At 34.7% G+C, this 18,617-nt stretch overlaps 1 protein-coding gene and 1 pseudogene across 3 annotated transcripts in view; one reads left to right on the top strand and one right to left on the bottom strand.

Annotated features, from left to right (window-relative positions):
* FEM1C (fem-1 homolog C) overlaps positions 1-10,815 on the top strand; it is a 28,146-nt gene extending 17,331 nt beyond the window's left edge. For all 3 annotated transcript variants that reach the window (XM_037163552.2, XM_037163551.2, XM_037163550.2), the window contains exon 3: positions 6,209-10,815. In XM_037163552.2, the coding sequence (XP_037019447.1) occupies positions 6,209-7,518 (1,310 nt within the window). In that variant the 3' untranslated portion in view covers positions 7,519-10,815. The remainder of the gene's footprint in view (positions 1-6,208) is intronic.
* Positions 10,816-14,194: 3,379 nt separating this feature from the next.
* LOC119062554 (ATP synthase subunit O, mitochondrial-like) lies at positions 14,195-17,432 on the bottom strand (annotated as a pseudogene).
* Between the last annotated feature and the right edge of the window lie 1,185 nt (positions 17,433-18,617).

Genomic DNA, 18,617 nt, shown 5'->3' with positions numbered 1-18,617 from the left:
TACTTAGGTTGTTAGAGTATTAACAAGATTCCCTCAGTTAAGAAGATCCCCTTCTAAGATTTTGTTTTTTAAACTTATTTATCCAAAGATGCTGTTTGAATCACTTTTTGTGATACCAAGTTTAAAAATTTAAGAATCTACCTCACCTTTCACACTGTGCTAATTGCTATCTGGGATAGAAAGGAAATAATAGGATCTGTGTACTTTAGGAATATTAACAGTTTAGGTAAAAAAAAAAAAACCTTTCTGAGGCAGTAACATTATACTATTGTAAGGTATTACATAATATTATAATTGTAGATGCAGTATGAATACCTGCTACAGTGAGTGATACATTTATTCACCAGTTATTCTCAAGGTGGCAAATTGATACAGTATAACTAAGGAGCAGCTAAAATTCCTGGTGAGATTTGGAGGACAAGATGTTAAAAAGGTAAAGAAGAAGGTGTATTACAGGAATATTAAGAGCAGAGACTTGGAGGTGGGAGTGAACAAGCAGACTGGGAGAGATGTTCCTGGTGCTGGGAGAGATACTTAGGATAGAGTAATGTGAAGCATAAGCGGAATATCTGCCTTATGTATGGCAGGTATTGGTAATGTCTTTTGGATTAGGATAAGTGTTGGCAAAGTATATGGCTCAGGGATCGTCATATCCTGCCCAGTCCCTGTTTTTGGATTGCCTGAGAACTAAGAAATGGTTCTTGTATTTTTAATGGTTTAAAAAAAGTCAAATGAAGAATAATACTATTTCATGATGTGAAAATTATAGGAAAATCACATTTCATTGTCCATAAGCAAAGTTTTCTTAGAAAACAACCATGTGCATTAATTTAACATACAGTAGTTTCTCTCTCATCCTCAGTTTTACTTTCCAAAGTTTGTTATCCAAGGTCAGCAATGGTCTGAAAATATTAAGTGGAAAATTTGAGAAGGGACAATTAATAAATTTTAAAGTGTACACTATTCTGAGTAGTGAGATGAAATCTTTCACTGTCCCTCCCGGAATGTGAATCATTTCTTTGTCTAGCGTGGCCACCCTGTATACACTACTTGTCTTTTGGTCACTTAGTAGACCTTGGTAAGCAGATTGTTGCTGTATCTCAATGCTTATGTTCAGGTGACCCTTATTTTATTTAAATGGCTTGTAAATGCAAGGGTAGTGTATACTTTATCATAAGTACATATGTATAGGAATAGTTATATACATAGAGGGTTTGGTACTGTCCTTGGTTTCATGCATCCACTGAGGGGCTTGGAATGTATCCCTTACGGATAAGGGGGACTACTATATTGCCTGTGGACCCTTTTTGCTATAAAGATCCATTTGCTTTAAAATTTATGAATTGTCCCTTCTCGAATTTTCCACTTAATATTTTCGGACCATTGTTGACCTTGGGTAACAAACTGTGGAAAGTTGACCTTATGGCCTGGAAAGCCTAAAACACTACTTAGCCCTTTACAAAAAAAAGTTTGCCATCTCCTGGGCTAGATTCACAGTGGAGTATTCATACTAGAGGTGATAAGAAATGAAGCTGGAGAGGTAGGGTAGGGAAATATTTGTCATTACAATCCATTTCCCATAATGTATTCCCACTAACCACAATTAAGCTTTACTTCACGTACCATGATGTTTAAACTATGATTTCTTCCTCATTGCCCTCCCACACCCACATAAATGGTGTTTGGAGAATCAGTGCAGTAGAATTCTGAAAGCCATCTTAAAGATTTTCAGCTGTTTCCTTAGAGGAAGCATGAAAGCTTTTGAGTTGGAAAGTTGTGATTGGCAAGCATTTTATTAATGAGGTTGGGCTTGTATTAGGTATAACTTACTCATTGGAGTTTAGTACGATTGGCATTTAAAATATGACCAGTACTCAGAAATGAGCAGTACCCTGAAATGGCAATTGAGAAACATGGGTTTGTGTTTTACTACTAATGTTTACCCTGTTTTCTACTTAAAGAATAGTTTATTTTCTCTACTTTGAATAGTTATTAATATAAGATTATGAAGGGGCAATGGTTATATAAAACTGTGGAAAATAAAAAATGCTGTGCCATCATATTGATCCCTTTCGATTCTTTGGCTTTTTGTTATTTGCTTTTATTTCTGGTTTTAATTTACTCCTTTTCCCCTATAACTTCTTGAGATGGAAACTTAGGTAATTTTCAAAAAGCCTTTCCTCTTTTCTAGTGTACATTTAAGCAGAGTTTCAGCCATATTTCGTAAGATTTGCTACTTAATGTTTTCACTGTCTCCAGTGAAAAATATTTTCTCTTTCTCATTGGAATTTCTTCTTTGACCCATAGGTTATTTAGAAGCATATTTTAAAATTTCACATATATGGATATTTTTCTGGTTTTATTGTTTGTTTTTGATATCTTAATTTGCATTGTGAATTTGAAACATACTCTGATTTCAATCTCTTGACATTTGTGTGAGACTTTATGGCATAGAATATATGATCAGTGTTTGTGTACACTCCATGTAACCTTAGGAAAAATTTTATTTTATAGGTACTGAGTTTAGTGTTCATTTCTGTGTCAGTTAAATTATTTGTTAATTGTGTTCAGATCTTCTAAGTCTATTGGTTTTGGTCTTTTATACTGAAAAAGAAAGGTGTGTTTGGATGTCCTCTGATTGTGGATTTGTCTGATTTTCCTTGTAGTTCTGTTGATTTTTGCTTTATATAATTCAAAGATGAAAACAAATCTGGACTTTTATCTTTATATTGTTTTGAATTTTATATCATTGTAAAATGTTTTTCCTTTATCTCTAATCATGCATTTAACTTTAAAATCTGCTTAATCTAATAATTATTATAATATCAGATAGCTTTCTCATGGTTAGTTTTTGCATAGAGTATGGCATATATTTTTTTCCATCTTTTCACTTCAGCCTTTTTTCCCCTTATGTTTAGGGTGTGTTTCTTGCAAGCAGCATGCAGTTGCATTTTATGTGTTTGTCTTCTTAGTCTGACAGTTTCAGTCTTGTAATGGGAACATGAGCTTACTTGCATTTAATTTAATTACTGATATATTTTGGTTTTAATCTCCTAACTACTTTTTGGGTTTTATTTGCCCTCCCTGTTTTGCATTCTTTGCTTCTCCTTTTTTTGCCTTTGTTTAGATTACTTTTGTTATTTTTTCTCCACATTAGAGAATATATAGTAATTATATGTATATTCTCTATTAGTGGTTACCCTACATCAGGGGTGTCAAACTCATTTTCCCCAGGAATGCATCAGCCATGTGGTTGCCTTTAAAGGGCTGAATGTAATTTTAGGACTGATAAATGTAACTACTTCTTAACTAGGGGCAAGGAGCTCTATATTCAGCCCTTTGAAGGCAAACTTGAGGCTGATGTGGCCCCTGGTGAAAATGAATTTGACATCCCTGCCCTAGAGAGTACTACTTTGACTTATCAAAGGCCAACATAAATTTCTAATTTTACCTCTTTTCAAGAAATTCAGAAATCTTAGAATACACTGTAGAGCAAAAGTAGGTTTACAGTTGTTCAAGTGGAAAATAATGTGGTAATACATAATAATGCAAGAATAAACTCTGTATTTTGTATACTCACAACTTAGTTAGTCAGTATTTGCCCCACTCTGTAGTTTATCTCCAAATACCTTTCTTACTTTTATACTATTGCTGTCAAGCATTTTACTTCCGTATGTATTTTAAGCCCTTTGAGACATTATTTTTAAAGTTATTAAAGTTAATAGACATTATTTTTAAGGACAATATTTATTTAGAATTCTCACAAATTACTCTTTGATGTTTATGCCCATATTTCCAGGTTTCCATGTAGCTTATCTTCCTTTATCCTAAATGGCACCAAATAGTATTTAATTTATATCTGCTGGTAGTAAATATCATAGTTTTTTTTTTTTTTTTTTTGCTTTTCTTTCTCACCTGAAATGGTCCTTTTTGTTTCATATTTATTCTTGAGTTGGGTATAGAACTCTAACTTGACAGTTATGTTCCTTTATTTAAAGACATTCTTTTGATTTCTGGTTTCCGTTTTTCCTGATGAAAACTTTCCTGTCAGTCTAACTGTTGGTCTTTTGTAGGTCATCTCTACCTATTATCTGATTTTAAGATTATTCTCTTTTCTTTGGCTTCAGCAATTTTGCTGTAGTGTGCCTCAAAGGTGATTTTTTAAAATTTATCTTTTGGTGTTTTTTTAAGATGTAATAAATTTATAGTTTAATCTTTGATCAGCTTCAGAAAATTCTCACACTTTATTTTTTTAGGTATTGGCTTTGGGGCAATGTTCTTCCACTAGAATTCTGGTTCTACATCAGCCCTTCTGACATTCCCTCTTTTCCTCACAGTCTCCTGCCTTGGCATCCCTTCATCTCTGTGCTTTTATTTTCTTGTTCCTAGTTCTCTATTCAGCTGTATGCCATCTGCTTTTAAAGCCACCCACTGAGTCTTTCGGTTCTAGAATGTACATTTTTTTTCTCTTGTAGTTTCTGATTCTTTAATTATCAAAATTGTTTTTTAATTTATCCGAACATACTAAGTGTAGTTATTTTAAAGTCGGTATCTGGTGAGGGTATTTTCTGGACCTTCTGTTGGGCTTTTCTATCAGGTCTTATTTCTCTTGGTTTTTATGTTATGGTTTCTTGTTTTGTCTTCTGTTATTTTTTATTGGATGCCAAACATCATATATGAATAATATAAAAATAATTTGAGCCTTAGTATGATAACATCTTCTAAATAGTTTTTGTATTTGCTTCTGGCTCTTGATTATGTAAATGAGTAATCCTGGATTACTTTAATATTGAGATGATTTTAAATTGGATTTTCATTCCTCTGATGGCTAGTGTGCAGTTCACCTTAACTTCTAGAGTTTAGACCTTCAGAGCTATAGCCTGAAGTATAGGGGGATTTTAAAGTTCCCTTCCCTGGTGGGTTCTAGACTCCAGTTTTCTTATATAGTCCTATAAGGTTGTCAAAAGCTCTGCTCAGTTTTTCATCTGCCTCTTCCAGAATTGGTAGAGACATTTGGGGGAACCTTTTTCAAATTGTGGGTTTTATATCTCTGATTTTTTTTCTCCCAGTTATTGTCCTCTTGTTAGCTCTTACATGACGTAAAACTGATTTTTTAAAATACATTTTTCAGCATGAACTGCGTTGTTTGTACAGTGAGCTACCCTTATCATTTAGGAAAAGTTTTGTCTTGAAACTGTTTCCGCAGTAGGTTCCCAGATGGCCAGCCAGTGGCATTGCAGTTGATAGTTGTCTCAGCCAGCTATGTTAACTCTTTTTCTACACACATGCCTAAAATGACTCACTGTTGAAATTTTCTGTAAACAATGTACATGAACATCAAAGGTCTGTGTGATCATTTTTGTTTTGATACTTAGTAAAATGTTTATAATTAAACGTAGGTAGCTAAAATACTTGGGTGGTTATAATGTCTTAATATGTTCCACACAGGTCTTCACTAATGTGCCAGTGCCTGTTGTCAGTTTAATCCATATGTGGGAAGAACAAACCAGTGTTAGAACATTTAGTACATCTAAAAAGATGGTTTAAAAATTACAATGGGAAATAATCTATTGTGAAATGACACTTCAGATGTCTCCTTTTAAAATTCATATTGAACTACCCACATATTTTTCAGATTTCACTGGATTTGTTCTTCTTCTGGGAGCTTTTTGAGGAAAATACTTTGTTACCAAGAATTTTTGACTAAAACAGTTGAAGTTCTCTTGGCAGTCAAAAATAAGGAAAAAATACTTGTTGTCTGCAATTAAAATTAAATTGGGGAATCTTAAATATTATAGACTAGGTTTCTCATTTCCAAATTTAGAAGCCCACTCAGAAAGTTAAGTGACTATCAGCAAAACTGTGAATAGTTGATTAATTTCATCAGTTTTTAGTTTTAAAATATGCACTTGAAAACATTATTTAAAAATACCAGGAGGCCATGGACTAATTTTGAATTTCATCTTTGGGTATCTTTTCATGCCTAATTTGGTTATTTCATTTATTCAACAAATTTAATGAGTATCTCTTTAATTCCTACTGTGTATCAGACACTAGCTTTAGGACCTGGGGATCATTTTTTTCTTTTTTTTAATCAAATTAAAGTATGTCACATCAAAGGTGGTTTGGAGCTGCCTGTGTTTCTTTAGGTTCTAAGGCATGTGTTACACTGTATCAATATTTTATCTTTTTTCCCCCTCCCCTTAAGGTAATACTGCACTGCATGATTGCGCAGAATCTGGAAGTTTGGACATCATGAAGATGCTTCTTATGTATTGTGCCAAGATGGAAAAGGATGGTTATGGAATGACTCCCCTTCTCTCAGCAAGTGTGACGGGTCATACAAATATTGTGGATTTTCTAACTCATCATGCACAGACCAGCAAGACAGAGCGGATCAATGCTTTAGAGCTTCTGGGAGCAACATTTGTAGACAAAAAAAGAGATCTACTTGGGGCTTTGAAATACTGGAAAAAGGCAATGAACATGAGATACAGTGATAGGACTAATATAATTAGCAAACCAGTACCCCAGACACTAATAATGGCTTATGATTATGCCAAGGAGGTAAATAGTTCAGAAGAGCTAGAAGGTCTTATTGCTGATCCTGATGAGATGAGAATGCAGGCGCTGTTAATTAGAGAACGTATTTTGGGTCCTTCTCATCCTGATACCTCTTACTATATTAGATATAGAGGCGCTGTCTATGCAGACTCTGGAAATTTCAAACGATGCATCAACCTATGGAAGTATGCTTTGGATATGCAGCAGAACAATTTGGACCCTTTAAGCCCAATGACCGCTAGCAGCTTATTATCTTTTGCAGAACTGTTCTCTTTTATGCTGCAGGATAGGGCTAAAGGCCTGCTGGGCACCACTGTTACATTTGATGATCTTATGGGCATACTGTGCAAAAGTGTCCTTGAAATAGAGCGCGCTATCAAACAGACTCAGTGTCCAGCTGACCCTCTTCAGTTAAATAAGGCTCTTTCCATCATTTTGCACTTAATTTGCTTGTTAGAAAAAGTTCCTTGCACTCTAGAACAGGACCATTTCAAAAAGCAGACTATATACAGGTTTCTTAAGCTGCATCCAAGGGGAAAGAATAACTTCAGCCCTCTTCATCTGGCTGTGGACAAGAACACTACATGTGTAGGGCGGTACCCTGTTTGTAAATTTCCATCTCTGCAAGTTACTGCAATACTGATAGAATGTGGTGCTGATGTGAACGTCAGAGACTCCGATGACAACAGTCCCCTACATATTGCTGCTCTAAACAACCATCCAGACATCATGAATCTCCTTATCAAATCAGGTGCACATTTTGATGCCACAAACTTGCACAAACAAACTGCTAGTGACTTGCTGGACGAGAAGGAAATAGCCAAAAATTTGATCCAGCCCATAAATCATACCACATTGCAGTGTCTTGCTGCTCGTGTCATAGTAAATCATAGAATATATTACAAAGGGCATATTCCAGAAAAGCTAGAGACCTTTGTTTCACTTCATAGATGATAATTTGACTGTATTTTAGCACTGTCAAAGCACGAATTGTTAACAGTTGTTTCATAAATGAGCACTGTTGTGATAACACCAGCATTCGTTTAGCTTGATATCATCGTGCTCTCATTAGCTAAAGCATTATAAGCATCAAATTTACAGGATTGGTTTCCCAGTATTTAATATAAATACCCCATATAATATATTGTTTGTGAATTATTGAGAAATGTAATGTCATATTCAGATTTTAAAAGTTGTCTGCCAAAGGCTTATTCCGGTTTTCATTCTGGTTTTGCTTGCTGTTGGGTGTTCAGGACCGAGTTAACCATTCTTCAGTGGTGTCTGTATTGTCCTGGTTTGTGAATTTTATACAATTGAAGGTCTTTCTTTTTTTGCTTCTTCCTTCTCTTCTCCAAGCTTCTCTCGTTTCCACTTCATTTTTTCCTAACCATTGCTTATCATTCTCTACCCCCACCCCCTATGGACCCATGCTAGGTCATACAGACTTTATGGACTTGTTACCATTTGCAGTTACCATAAGTGCTTTATCTTCTCTACGCACTGGCTTAAACTTGACTGTTGTATGATAGCATATTTTCTATGCAGCAGTTGGTCAACTTCAACTCAAAACACTGTTGAGTTTGTTACAAAGTTCATTTTATGAAAGTACTCTTGTAGCATGAGTTTTTAGAGCTATTGGTTAGCTACCTGAGCTCCAGCTTCCCCCCCATCACCCGACATCTGAGATTTCTTTCTCTAATCCACTGAAATTATTGTGTGCTAAATTTGGGAAACAAATCTATTCTAACTCATTAACCCAGTTGAAATTTAGGTCTGTCATCTTAATATATCATGCACTAAAAGGAAGAATCTTTTTAAAGTGACCCACCTTTCATGCTATGCCAGCATTGTCTTGCTTGTGCTGATGATGTGATTAGGTATAGAGAATTTGCTTAAATTTAACCTAAAGTTTATCACGAAGCTTAATGAGTCACATTGAAATATTCAGTAATTGAACTGCAAATCACCTTTAGTTACAAAAAGAGCTAAAGCATGTCAGTGGCATGATGCTTGCCAAGCCAGATCTAGGCATCTAGGATAATTAAGGTATTTAAGTATGCAATTTACTGCCATAGTATCAACAGTCAGTAAGTGTTCTTTCTTTCTTCAAGTTTTAGTATACCTTTAAAGATAACTTGCATGAATTACTTTGGTCTCAATTATTTGTCACTGTAGTTAAACATAAAAGGTTGCAGTGCTTCCTTTTCCCTTACTGAAAGTTAGCTTTTCTTTTTCTTTCTTCTTTTTTTTTTTTATGTATGTGTTTTTTAAACAGCTTTGCCAATGCCACAGAAAGGGCTCTTTTAACTTAAGATACGTGGAAAGTACTAAAAAAGATTCAGGTAATTATCATTCAGCACTTTATTATTCAAAATAAAATTTATGATGGCATATTTGCCCTACAAATGTCTTAATAAAATTGTTATGAATAAAAAGACTTTATTGGTTTGAGAAAAATTCATTTTTACCTGTGAGCTTGATGAGCTGGATTACTTGGATTTTTGTGTTGACATTTTATTCTGAGGGTTGATGAAATGGTATTTAGGGAGTCATCATTGCAAACAGCCACATTAGGTTTATTTCACCTTTATTCAGTAAAAGACTGTAATGAAGAGTAGTAAATAAACAGAACAGCATTTGACTTTCTGGTTAAATAATTAAAGTTTAATTTTTAAAAAGCTATCCTTATTTTACTAGGTTGTAAATTTAATTTCACCATTGACAAATTTGAATTGAATATAAATGATTGCTCTCCAGCCTTTTGATGAAGGAATTTCAATCTTACTTACCATGGGCAAATTTGATGAAATATGAACTGCCACATATATTAAAAATAACTTGTGACTTGGACAAATAGCTAGAAATATCAGACATCAGTATTTTGAAGTCATTGACATTAACCATGTGGTATAAGAATTGTATATGTATGAGCTACTTTTTTTAAAAAGCCTTTGCAAGTAGAATAAATCTGCATTAGTTGATCTCAAATTTTGGGTAAAAGATGAGCAATTAGATTTTTAAGTGATTTAATATTTCCTCCTCCTCTTTTGGGAAGGGGTAGGAGGACCTACATGCTCTTACAGGAAGACACATCTCACACTGTTTTACAGGTGAACTTGAATTGTGCAACTCTAGTATAAAATAAGGATTTCTTAGCATTTTTCTACTGCTCAATTATAGATAACTTAGAATTGTTCCTCAGTCTTGATAACTGAAATGCCTTATTTCATTTAGGATACAGTTCTCTTGTTTCCCATCTCTGCAAATGCCATTAGGAGTGCTTGAAAAATTAGTTTACTAGCTTAACATTGTTAATTTTTTTGTTTTAAAGGAGGTTTGGTAAATGTGACCTTGGACACTGTTTAGGCCTTCGTCAGAAAGTATTCTTAAAGTTGTTGGGAGAAAGAATAAAATAAAATTTTTGTTATTTTTTAAACCAAAGATGAGTAATTTAATATTTAATGAGATAATTGTACTCATTTGAGTCAATCTAAACTTTACACTGTCGCATGGTGATGTTGGCTGAAGTTAAGATCTAAGTTCTGATTACATTTCAATAAAAATGCCCTGTTAAGGCCTGCTGCATTTTAGATGTTCCACCAGTGATCATTTCTGTAAAAGAAGTGGTCACTTCACTCAGATTCAGTACCATTCTATAAAGACAAGTAGATGACAGATTTTAAAGATTGCATTTTCTTACCCATAGATATGACAGGCATATAAGCCCAAGTCAGCAAAAGATAATTTGGTATGATTTTAAAGTAAGTAATTGCTCACTTGTAAGTGGCTACCTAGTGTATAATATTTTACAGACCCCCCCACATCTACAGTGAGTTGGAAAAAATATCAAGTCATATTTGAAGAAGTAGCTCTTTAAAATCATATTACCCAGGCAGAAACCTTAGGTTGAATTTTACAGGTATAATAATCTTTGTAAATTAATTTTATCAGAATTTTGGGGGCTGAATGAGATAATATTCTTGTGCAGTGTAACAGCATTATTGCTTGGAACTTTAACCATTTTAGAGGTAGATACTAAGGAACTAAAATTAATTGCTCATCTTTTTTTTTGCCCTTATAACTAGTTTCTCTCCCTTTTGTTAGTTCCCATTGTGTATTTTTCAAAAGAAGTACTGTATTCAGGTGCCAGCCAATAAGTTGTCACACAATGGAAAATGATATGCCACAACATTCATTGTAAGGTTTAATAAAATTACATTTGCACCAAATACAAGTGTATTATTAACTTAATATTTGATTGATGTTACTTTAATGCTTTTGATAGTGGACTCTGCTTCAAAAACACCTAATTTATGGTCAGTTAGAACTTTAGATAGCATTTATTATTGTTAATACTTCTATGTAAAAAGATTGTTTAGGCACAGTTTATTCTAAATTTTTTTCCAGTAAAGATCACAGAAGCTAAAGATGGGAAGACTTCTGTTGTTAAGTGCATGGGAGAGGAATTGCTTTCAACTTGTATTCATGTTTTTGTTTTTTTTAACTGGTTTGGTATTAAGTATCAGAAGTTGTCATAAGTATATTACTATAAAGGTAAGTTTTATAAATTTTTATCACTTTTAAATCATAATTGGGCTGGCCAAAAAGTTTGTTTGGTTCATTTGGTTTTTTCCCTACAATGGCTCTAGTAGTGCTTAGTTGTCTTTAACTTCATTTGAAACAATTTTAAGATTGTATAGTGACAGTTGTCACTATCAGTGTACATTTTAAAAAATGAAAATTGGTGAATTTTTGTGTATCCATTTTTATATTGAAGATGGAAGAAAATATGCAACATTTCTGGCATATTCTGCTTTATTATTTCAAGAAACTTAAAAACGCAACTAAAACCCCAAAAATGATTTGTGCAGTGTATGTAGAAGGTGTGATGACCAATTGAATGCTTCAAAAGTACAAAGTTTCATGCTGGAGATTTCTTGCTGGAAGATGTTCCACAGTTGGGTAGACCAGTTGAAGTTGATAGCAGTCAAATCAAGACAGTCATTGAGAACAATCAGTTATACCATACGAGAGATAGCCAACATACTCAGAATAACCAAATCAATAAAGTTCCTGGTGAAAATGAAAACTGTTGTCTTTTATTTTATGGGAAAAAAACCATATGGACTTTTTAGCCAACCCAATAAAATCTTAACTACTTACCTTTTTTTTTAATCTTTTAAGTTTCTTAATACAGAAAGATTTAATAGGTCCAGAAAATGCACTAGCTGTGATTTCTAAACTCCAAGCCTAGATTGAAATACCCACTTCAAGAAGCTTTTCCCTTTTGAATAGTTAACCTGCTATATCCATAACAAGTACAAGCTTTGTCATCCTTTGACACCCAACTTTTTAAAGCTTAAAAAGTCTTATTTATTACCCTTGGTTCTGTGATTGCCCTTGAATGCTACCACCAGTATTTAAAAGGAAATTTAAATTTAAAAGGATAAGGCTTTTAATGATTTAAACAAGGAAAAAGTCATACTACTATACTCAAGATTTTAAAGATTTAAAAAATCCTGCCCCCTGCCATGTATCAGCAGGTTCTTGAGTAATTTTGGGTTTTTGCAGTTGTGAAATAATTGGTTCCTGGGTGACACATTACCTTACATTTTGTATAAAGATTCTTTTAAATAAGGTTTTCTTTAGTGAAGTTGACACAGCTTTATATTACTATCTTAATTACATACTTTTCTAATATTTGATATCAAAAGTGAAACTATCATTCTCTGCCTTAAAAATTGAAACTATAAAAGGAATATATTTAAGCCATGTTCACATTAAAGAAGGATTTGGTGAGTGGTAGTTAAGCACAGGTGCGTATTAACCACTGTGTACTTTGGTGTAAGTCAAGGAGTGGAGTGGTTTAAAGGATTGTGAAAAATAAAAATGGGGAAAAAAGATTGAGCTTATTGTAGAAAAATTATTTCCAAGACTTTCTAATAAAGTCTCTTGTAAAGTGAGCTATACTTAATTTATTTTTAATATATATTTGAGCCTTATTTAATTTTTTCCTTTTCTGAAACAACTTTGGCAAGTGTAGTCCCTTGTTTACATAATAGGTAACCAGTACTAATTGATCCTGGGATTAATGTTTATTTTTTTTAATTTTTCACTCTTATAATTGGATGTCTTGTAGATGTAGATTATAAAACTAAATAAGATACATATGGTAATGTTTAATTTAAAATTTCATAGGCACCTTGATTCTTTTGTTTTTAACAAAATGTACTGATCACAGGGCTTAACTGGAAACAAACAAACAAAAAAACCAAACCAAAAATGATACCACAGCTTGACATAACCAAAGTCTTACACAGAAGACAAAAAGGACAGACCATCTGAGGCAAAAATAAGGACAACGCAGGGAGACAGGCTGGACAGCCGGGTTGGGGCTCTTGGAAGGAGACCTGCTCTAATGTTCCTTGCAGATTCTTAAAGGGTGTGGGTGTTTCCAGAATTCAATGATATGTGTGTTCAGAGGGCTTTTGATGTTGGGTTCTCCCAGCAGGCCCTGCACAGAGAGCAGGGTGGTCCTGGTATCACAGGGCTGACCACTTGTCCTCCAGGATGTCCAGGCAGAAGGGACTGGTGTCCATGTGTTGGTGGTGGTGGCAGGGCGTGAGCTTCCCTGCGGGTGTGCTGTGAAGATGGGTGCTGGGATAGTATCCTCTGGGGAACCCTGTGAGGAGAGACCTCAGGTCTTCACAGACTTCTGGTCGGTCCTTCCCTGCCTGTCCACCGTTGGAACAGGCAGTTTGAGTCAGGAAAGGCAGAAGTTCTCTTGCTGCAGGATTATCCTAAGGTGGCTGCTGGGTTTCAGGTCTGGAAGACTATGCCCACCTTGATCCTTTAATAAAAGTAATGCCAGTTGAGGACTCAGTCAGTAATACTGAATCCTTCAGTATCAGGCACTGTGCCAAATGATGATTACTGTATCCATTCATTGTAGAAGACTTTGAAAAATAAGCAAAAAGAAAACCAGACTACTCTCCCAGGTATACACAATTAATGCTTGGGTATATTTTGGTTTTTTTGTGTGTGTGTTTTAAATCTTAAATTCTTCAGGACAAATTGTGAAAGTAGTATATGGTAGCTAAATTTTGGGAAATTCTGAAATTAGAATTAGGTTAACGATGAATTTAAATTAATGTGACCGGCTTATAATGGAGTGTTATGGGATAATTAGAGCTATTCCCCATGTCTTTCAGGGTATCTTAGACCCCCCAGAAAAGTAGCAACACAAGTCCACATTCTTTGCCAGTAGGCAACAATTCCTTTCTATTTACTTCAAGGGTACCTGATGTTATGATACCTTCTATTCATCTAAATGTAACTTTATAAAGAAATTGTGGAATCTTTAGTTACACACAAAGAGTTTATACATTTAAACCTTTCTGATTTTTCTGTAATCCTAAAATTGGCATTTGTAGTGTTCTCTTTATCACTGGCTGACTTTAAACAAGTCTTAATATGTTTGAATTAGGAGAATTATTTTTTTATTTTACAGATGAATTATACAAATTAGAATTGTGGAATATTTTTATTTCTTTGAATACTTCAAGACATTTCTGTTGAGGAAGCATTGTTGCTTCAAGTTTATGAATTTTCACTGACAGAAAAATCAGTTTCAGAAAACCTCCCACGTAAGCTTCTGAATCTTGGTTTTTGCAGATATATCAACATATTTCTATCCAAAATGGCCATTCATTTCACCCGTGATTGATGGGTCAATCTTAACTTCCACTCTCAACATTTGATTTTAATGTAAGAAGCTGTTCAGGACCGTTCTTAAATCAGAAAGAGTGGCTTCATTTACAGACCATGCACTGCTCTCTGCATGGTACTGCTCCACAGTGGACACTCACTGTGGCAGAAAAGGCAGAAGTGACTCCAGGGGGACTGTTCAAGCAACCATTTTCAGCAAGCCAAGTTGGACGTGAAGGGAGAAAACCTCTCTTTCGTGGTCATATCATTCAGGCTTTTCACTGGAACGCAATGCTTTATGTAGGGCTTTGAAAAGGGGCAGCCATTTTGGATTCCTTCAAGATTTGTATTCTCAACAATTCCTTCTGTCCTTCTGGTTTATTGTGTTTAGAGGCAGTAGAATAAAGAACTGGAGTAGCGACCTCCCACACCATATACCTGAACAAATGTCCACACAGCGTGGCAGATGGCCACAGGGGTGCTGAAGCATCAGAACAGCGGGGAGAGCGTGGACATTGCCGAGGAGGCCGTCTTCTCCCGGGCGCCTGTAGGTCAAACCTAAGCTGAGAAGAGAGGTACTGGGGCCTACTTCAAGACTTTTTAAAAATTTGGAGTAATTTCATATCAACAGAAAAGTCGCAAAAGTAGTTACAGAGTTCCTGTATACCCTTTATCTAGCTTCCCCTAATGTTGACATCGTATGTGTTACCTGCTTATCAAATTTAGTTTATGAAAACTAAGAAGTTAACATTGGTGCAAAACAATAGTTAGTCAAACTATAGACTTTATTGGGGTTTCACAGTTTTTCTGCTAATCTAATGACCTTTCTCTATTCCTGGACCTTATGTAACACTATAATACCTTTTAGCTATTCTTTCTCCTCAGTCTGTAAGTTTCTTAATCTTCCCTTGTTTTCCTAGATACTGGTGTTTTGGAAGAGTGCTGGTCAGATAGTTTGTAAAGTGTCCCTCAATTCTAATCTATCTGATAGATTCTCGTGATTTTGCTGGGATGATCATTTTCTGGGGAAGAAGGCCACAGAGTGGAAGTGATTTTCTATTACATCACATAAGCGGAACATGATATCACTGAGACTTATCACTGGTGATATTAACCTTACCAGGCTCTTTCTCTGTTGGAGAGCTACATTTTTTTCAATTCCACATGTATTCTTTGAAAGTCAGCCATAAGTCCAACACCTGCTCATGGAGGAGAGGAATTAAGTTCTATTGCCCAAAGGGGGTATTCACATATATTATTTGGAATTTTAATGTATGGGAGATTTGTTACTTATCATTTAATTAATTTTCATATAGGCTTAAGGGCATATATTTTATTTTTGTGTGTTATAAAATACTATGATTATTTTGAAACTCAAATTATTCTTGCTTTGGCCTTTGGGAGTTATGTCCTTTGACATGACCTCCCTTTCCCCCCTTAGCCCTTCCTCACTTTCTAGCACTACAAGATACTCTAGGCTCATCTTCATACATTCTTTGCCCTAGCCCTAGAGTCAGCCATTTCTCTAAAGAACTATTCCTTTAATTGGAGAATGGCATTTAGAATCCCAGTCTTGATTGTTGGTTGTTCTTGTTGACTGTGTGTACATACTCACAGACATATCTATAATGCCTTCTGTATTTATCTGTATATATTTAAAATAAACCTGAATGTATACTGTTATCTCCAACTCTTGATCCAGTACCATAGGATTCATCCCAGTTATCTCCTTTTGCTTATTTGTAACTTCTTCCTCTATAAGTGAGAAACCTAACTCTCATTCTGAAATTTATTTACTTATTCTTTCAACTCTAGTGCACATATAATGTAGTTTCAGAATTGCTAACCCAGTACCTTGTGAGAAATTTACACATGAGATACAATGTTTATGCATATTTTTTCTATTTCTTTTTGTTGTTAGCCTTAGAGTATCCAGATACCATTTCCCAGCATTACTTAAGGCAGCACCCTTTGTCCCCCAAAAAACTTTCTTTAATGACTATTTTGTATAGACATCAAAGTGTAACTTTTCTGTAATGTAAGAATCTGACTAAACTGTAGCTCACCATCAAAATAAGGAAGTGTAAAAAAGACAGTGTATAAAATGTTAAAGTAGAAATTTGTGTGTTTAATCTATTGCAATCTAAAATGGCTATCTTCCTGTCTCAGCTGATTGCTCAACGAATCTATTTTCTTTCTGCTTTTGCTGACTTTCTAGATTTTTATGTTAAATTTAGAATTGTGATTACTGAAATAGAATTAAAAGTTTCAGTTGGCGAAATTTGTCTTTCTCCCACTTTGGATAGACCTTAAAAAATGAAATGTTTGAGGTTTGTTGGGAGTAGGTGGGCGCAAAGTTAAAAGTCTTTTTTTTTTAATTGTCTAAGAGTATTTATTAAAAGAAAATATTCTCCTTGTTTAAATACTGAAAAAAGGTGGTAAAAACTAAAATATGAGAATTGCTGGTAACCCTCACGGTGCTCTGTATTGAATGCATTGGCTTTTCTTTGGGCTCCAACCACTTTTTACCATAACATGAAAGAATGTTATTGGATCAGACTCTTGGAACTTAACTCCTCTCAACTGCCAGTATACAAAAACTTTAAGGGAAAGGGTCTGTATGATCAAAGGAAAATTAATTTGGGGGGAATTTATCATGTAAACTCATATATTTGATAAACTTACTGATCACCAAACACTGTGCAGTGAGTCAGGGATGTAAAGATTACTAATACAATCCTACCACTGAAGAGAGCAGTACTGGGGGGAGGCAAACAAAACTAATCTTCAACTGTATTCTGAGGGGCAGAAGCTTTTTCTGACTTTTAGGTTTAATTAGAATTGAGCTAGGTCTTGAGTTATAAAATTCCTTGTATATTACATTGTTCACTTTTAAAAAACATAGTTCACACTGGGATTAGCTGGCTCTTTCATCTTTTTATTAAAATGAGGTTTAGGGGAAAAGCACATAGTCTATTGACTGAATTTTCTTCATCTTTTTGACATCACTATTGTGCTAAAATTTGTACTTTATATACTGTGTATAAAAGTACTATTTGTACTTTTATTTTTAAATGTTTACTTTTTTACATAAAATGACAGGAGTATGCATAACTGCAGCTGACATATTTTATATTCTGAACTTACTAAATCTGCCCCATGCCGTACAGTTCGTGCTCACTATGATTGAAAATCAATCATAGTCTACCAGGTTCACTAACAACATCTGTTTTCTGTAGTCTGGAATTTAAAAAAATTTTTTTAAAGAAAATTGGCAGAAGAATAAAGATAAGTAAAGGATCAAAAATAAATCTCACAGTTTTAACTTTTTGTTAATCTTTTAAGCCATCTAAAAAGTACTTTAAAAAAACCTTGAAACAGATCCCCCCAAATTAACTCCTTAAATACAATTAGAACACAGGTGGCAAACACATGGCCTGTGGGCTGACACAAGCCCGCCATCTTGCTTTATTCCACCCTGCACCTTGTTTCTACTTGGCGCCAGCGGTGAGCTCTCACTTAACGGCTGAGTTCCATTCACACAGTCCTAAAATTACATTCAGCCCTCCCACGGCAACTGTGAGGCTGATGTGGCCCCCGGGGAAAATGGGTTTGACACCCCTGAATTAGAATGTGGGAAATTTGGTTTGAAAGCAGCTTTTTTCTTTTTTCTGTTCTGCAACCCCTGTTCATAATCTGTTATTAATGTTGTCACAGGTGAAAATGATTTTAGGGCACTAATCAAATGAGAATGTACTTTCACCCTGCTAAGCCAAGGCAATTGAGGAAGGTATTAAGAAGAATGGAACCCAAGTCTGTGAATATTTGATCAGCCATGGTATATGTGAGTTTGGTTTGGTTTCATTTTTAATCTAATCTGAATTCTACTTTCAATTTATTTACATTTAAAGTTATTTCTAATTAATTTTGACTTAACTTCTACCATCTTATTTGACCGTGCTTTTGCTTAGCTATTATTTCTCTTTTCCTTCCTTCAAGATTGATCTTTGTATTTCTTTATCCCTCTTATTTATTTAGAATTTATATATTTCACTTAAAAATTTTTAGTGGCAACCTTTACACATAGTTTACACAGTATATTTAACATACTGTGTACTGGATTGAATTGTAGTCTCTCAAAGATACATCAGCTGAGAACCTCCAAGTGTGTCTTGTTTGTAATAAAGGTCTTTGAAAATGTATTTAAGGGAAGGATCTTGAGATTAGAGCATTCTGGATCAGAATGGGCTCTAAATCCAGGGAGGAATGTTCTTAGACAGAATAGTAGAAGATGTGGCGACACAGCGGAGAAGGCCATGTGAAGACAGAGCCAGCACAAAGGGGAA

Source organism: Artibeus jamaicensis, unplaced genomic scaffold (assembly GCF_021234435.1).
Source record: "Artibeus jamaicensis isolate MK-2021 breed Jamaican fruit bat unplaced genomic scaffold, CSHL_Jam_final contig_402, whole genome shotgun sequence".
NCBI classification, from domain to species: Eukaryota; Metazoa; Chordata; class Mammalia; order Chiroptera; family Phyllostomidae; genus Artibeus; species Artibeus jamaicensis.
Note: the sequence above shows the minus strand (reverse complement) of the source record. Positions and strands in the feature narration are given on the sequence as shown.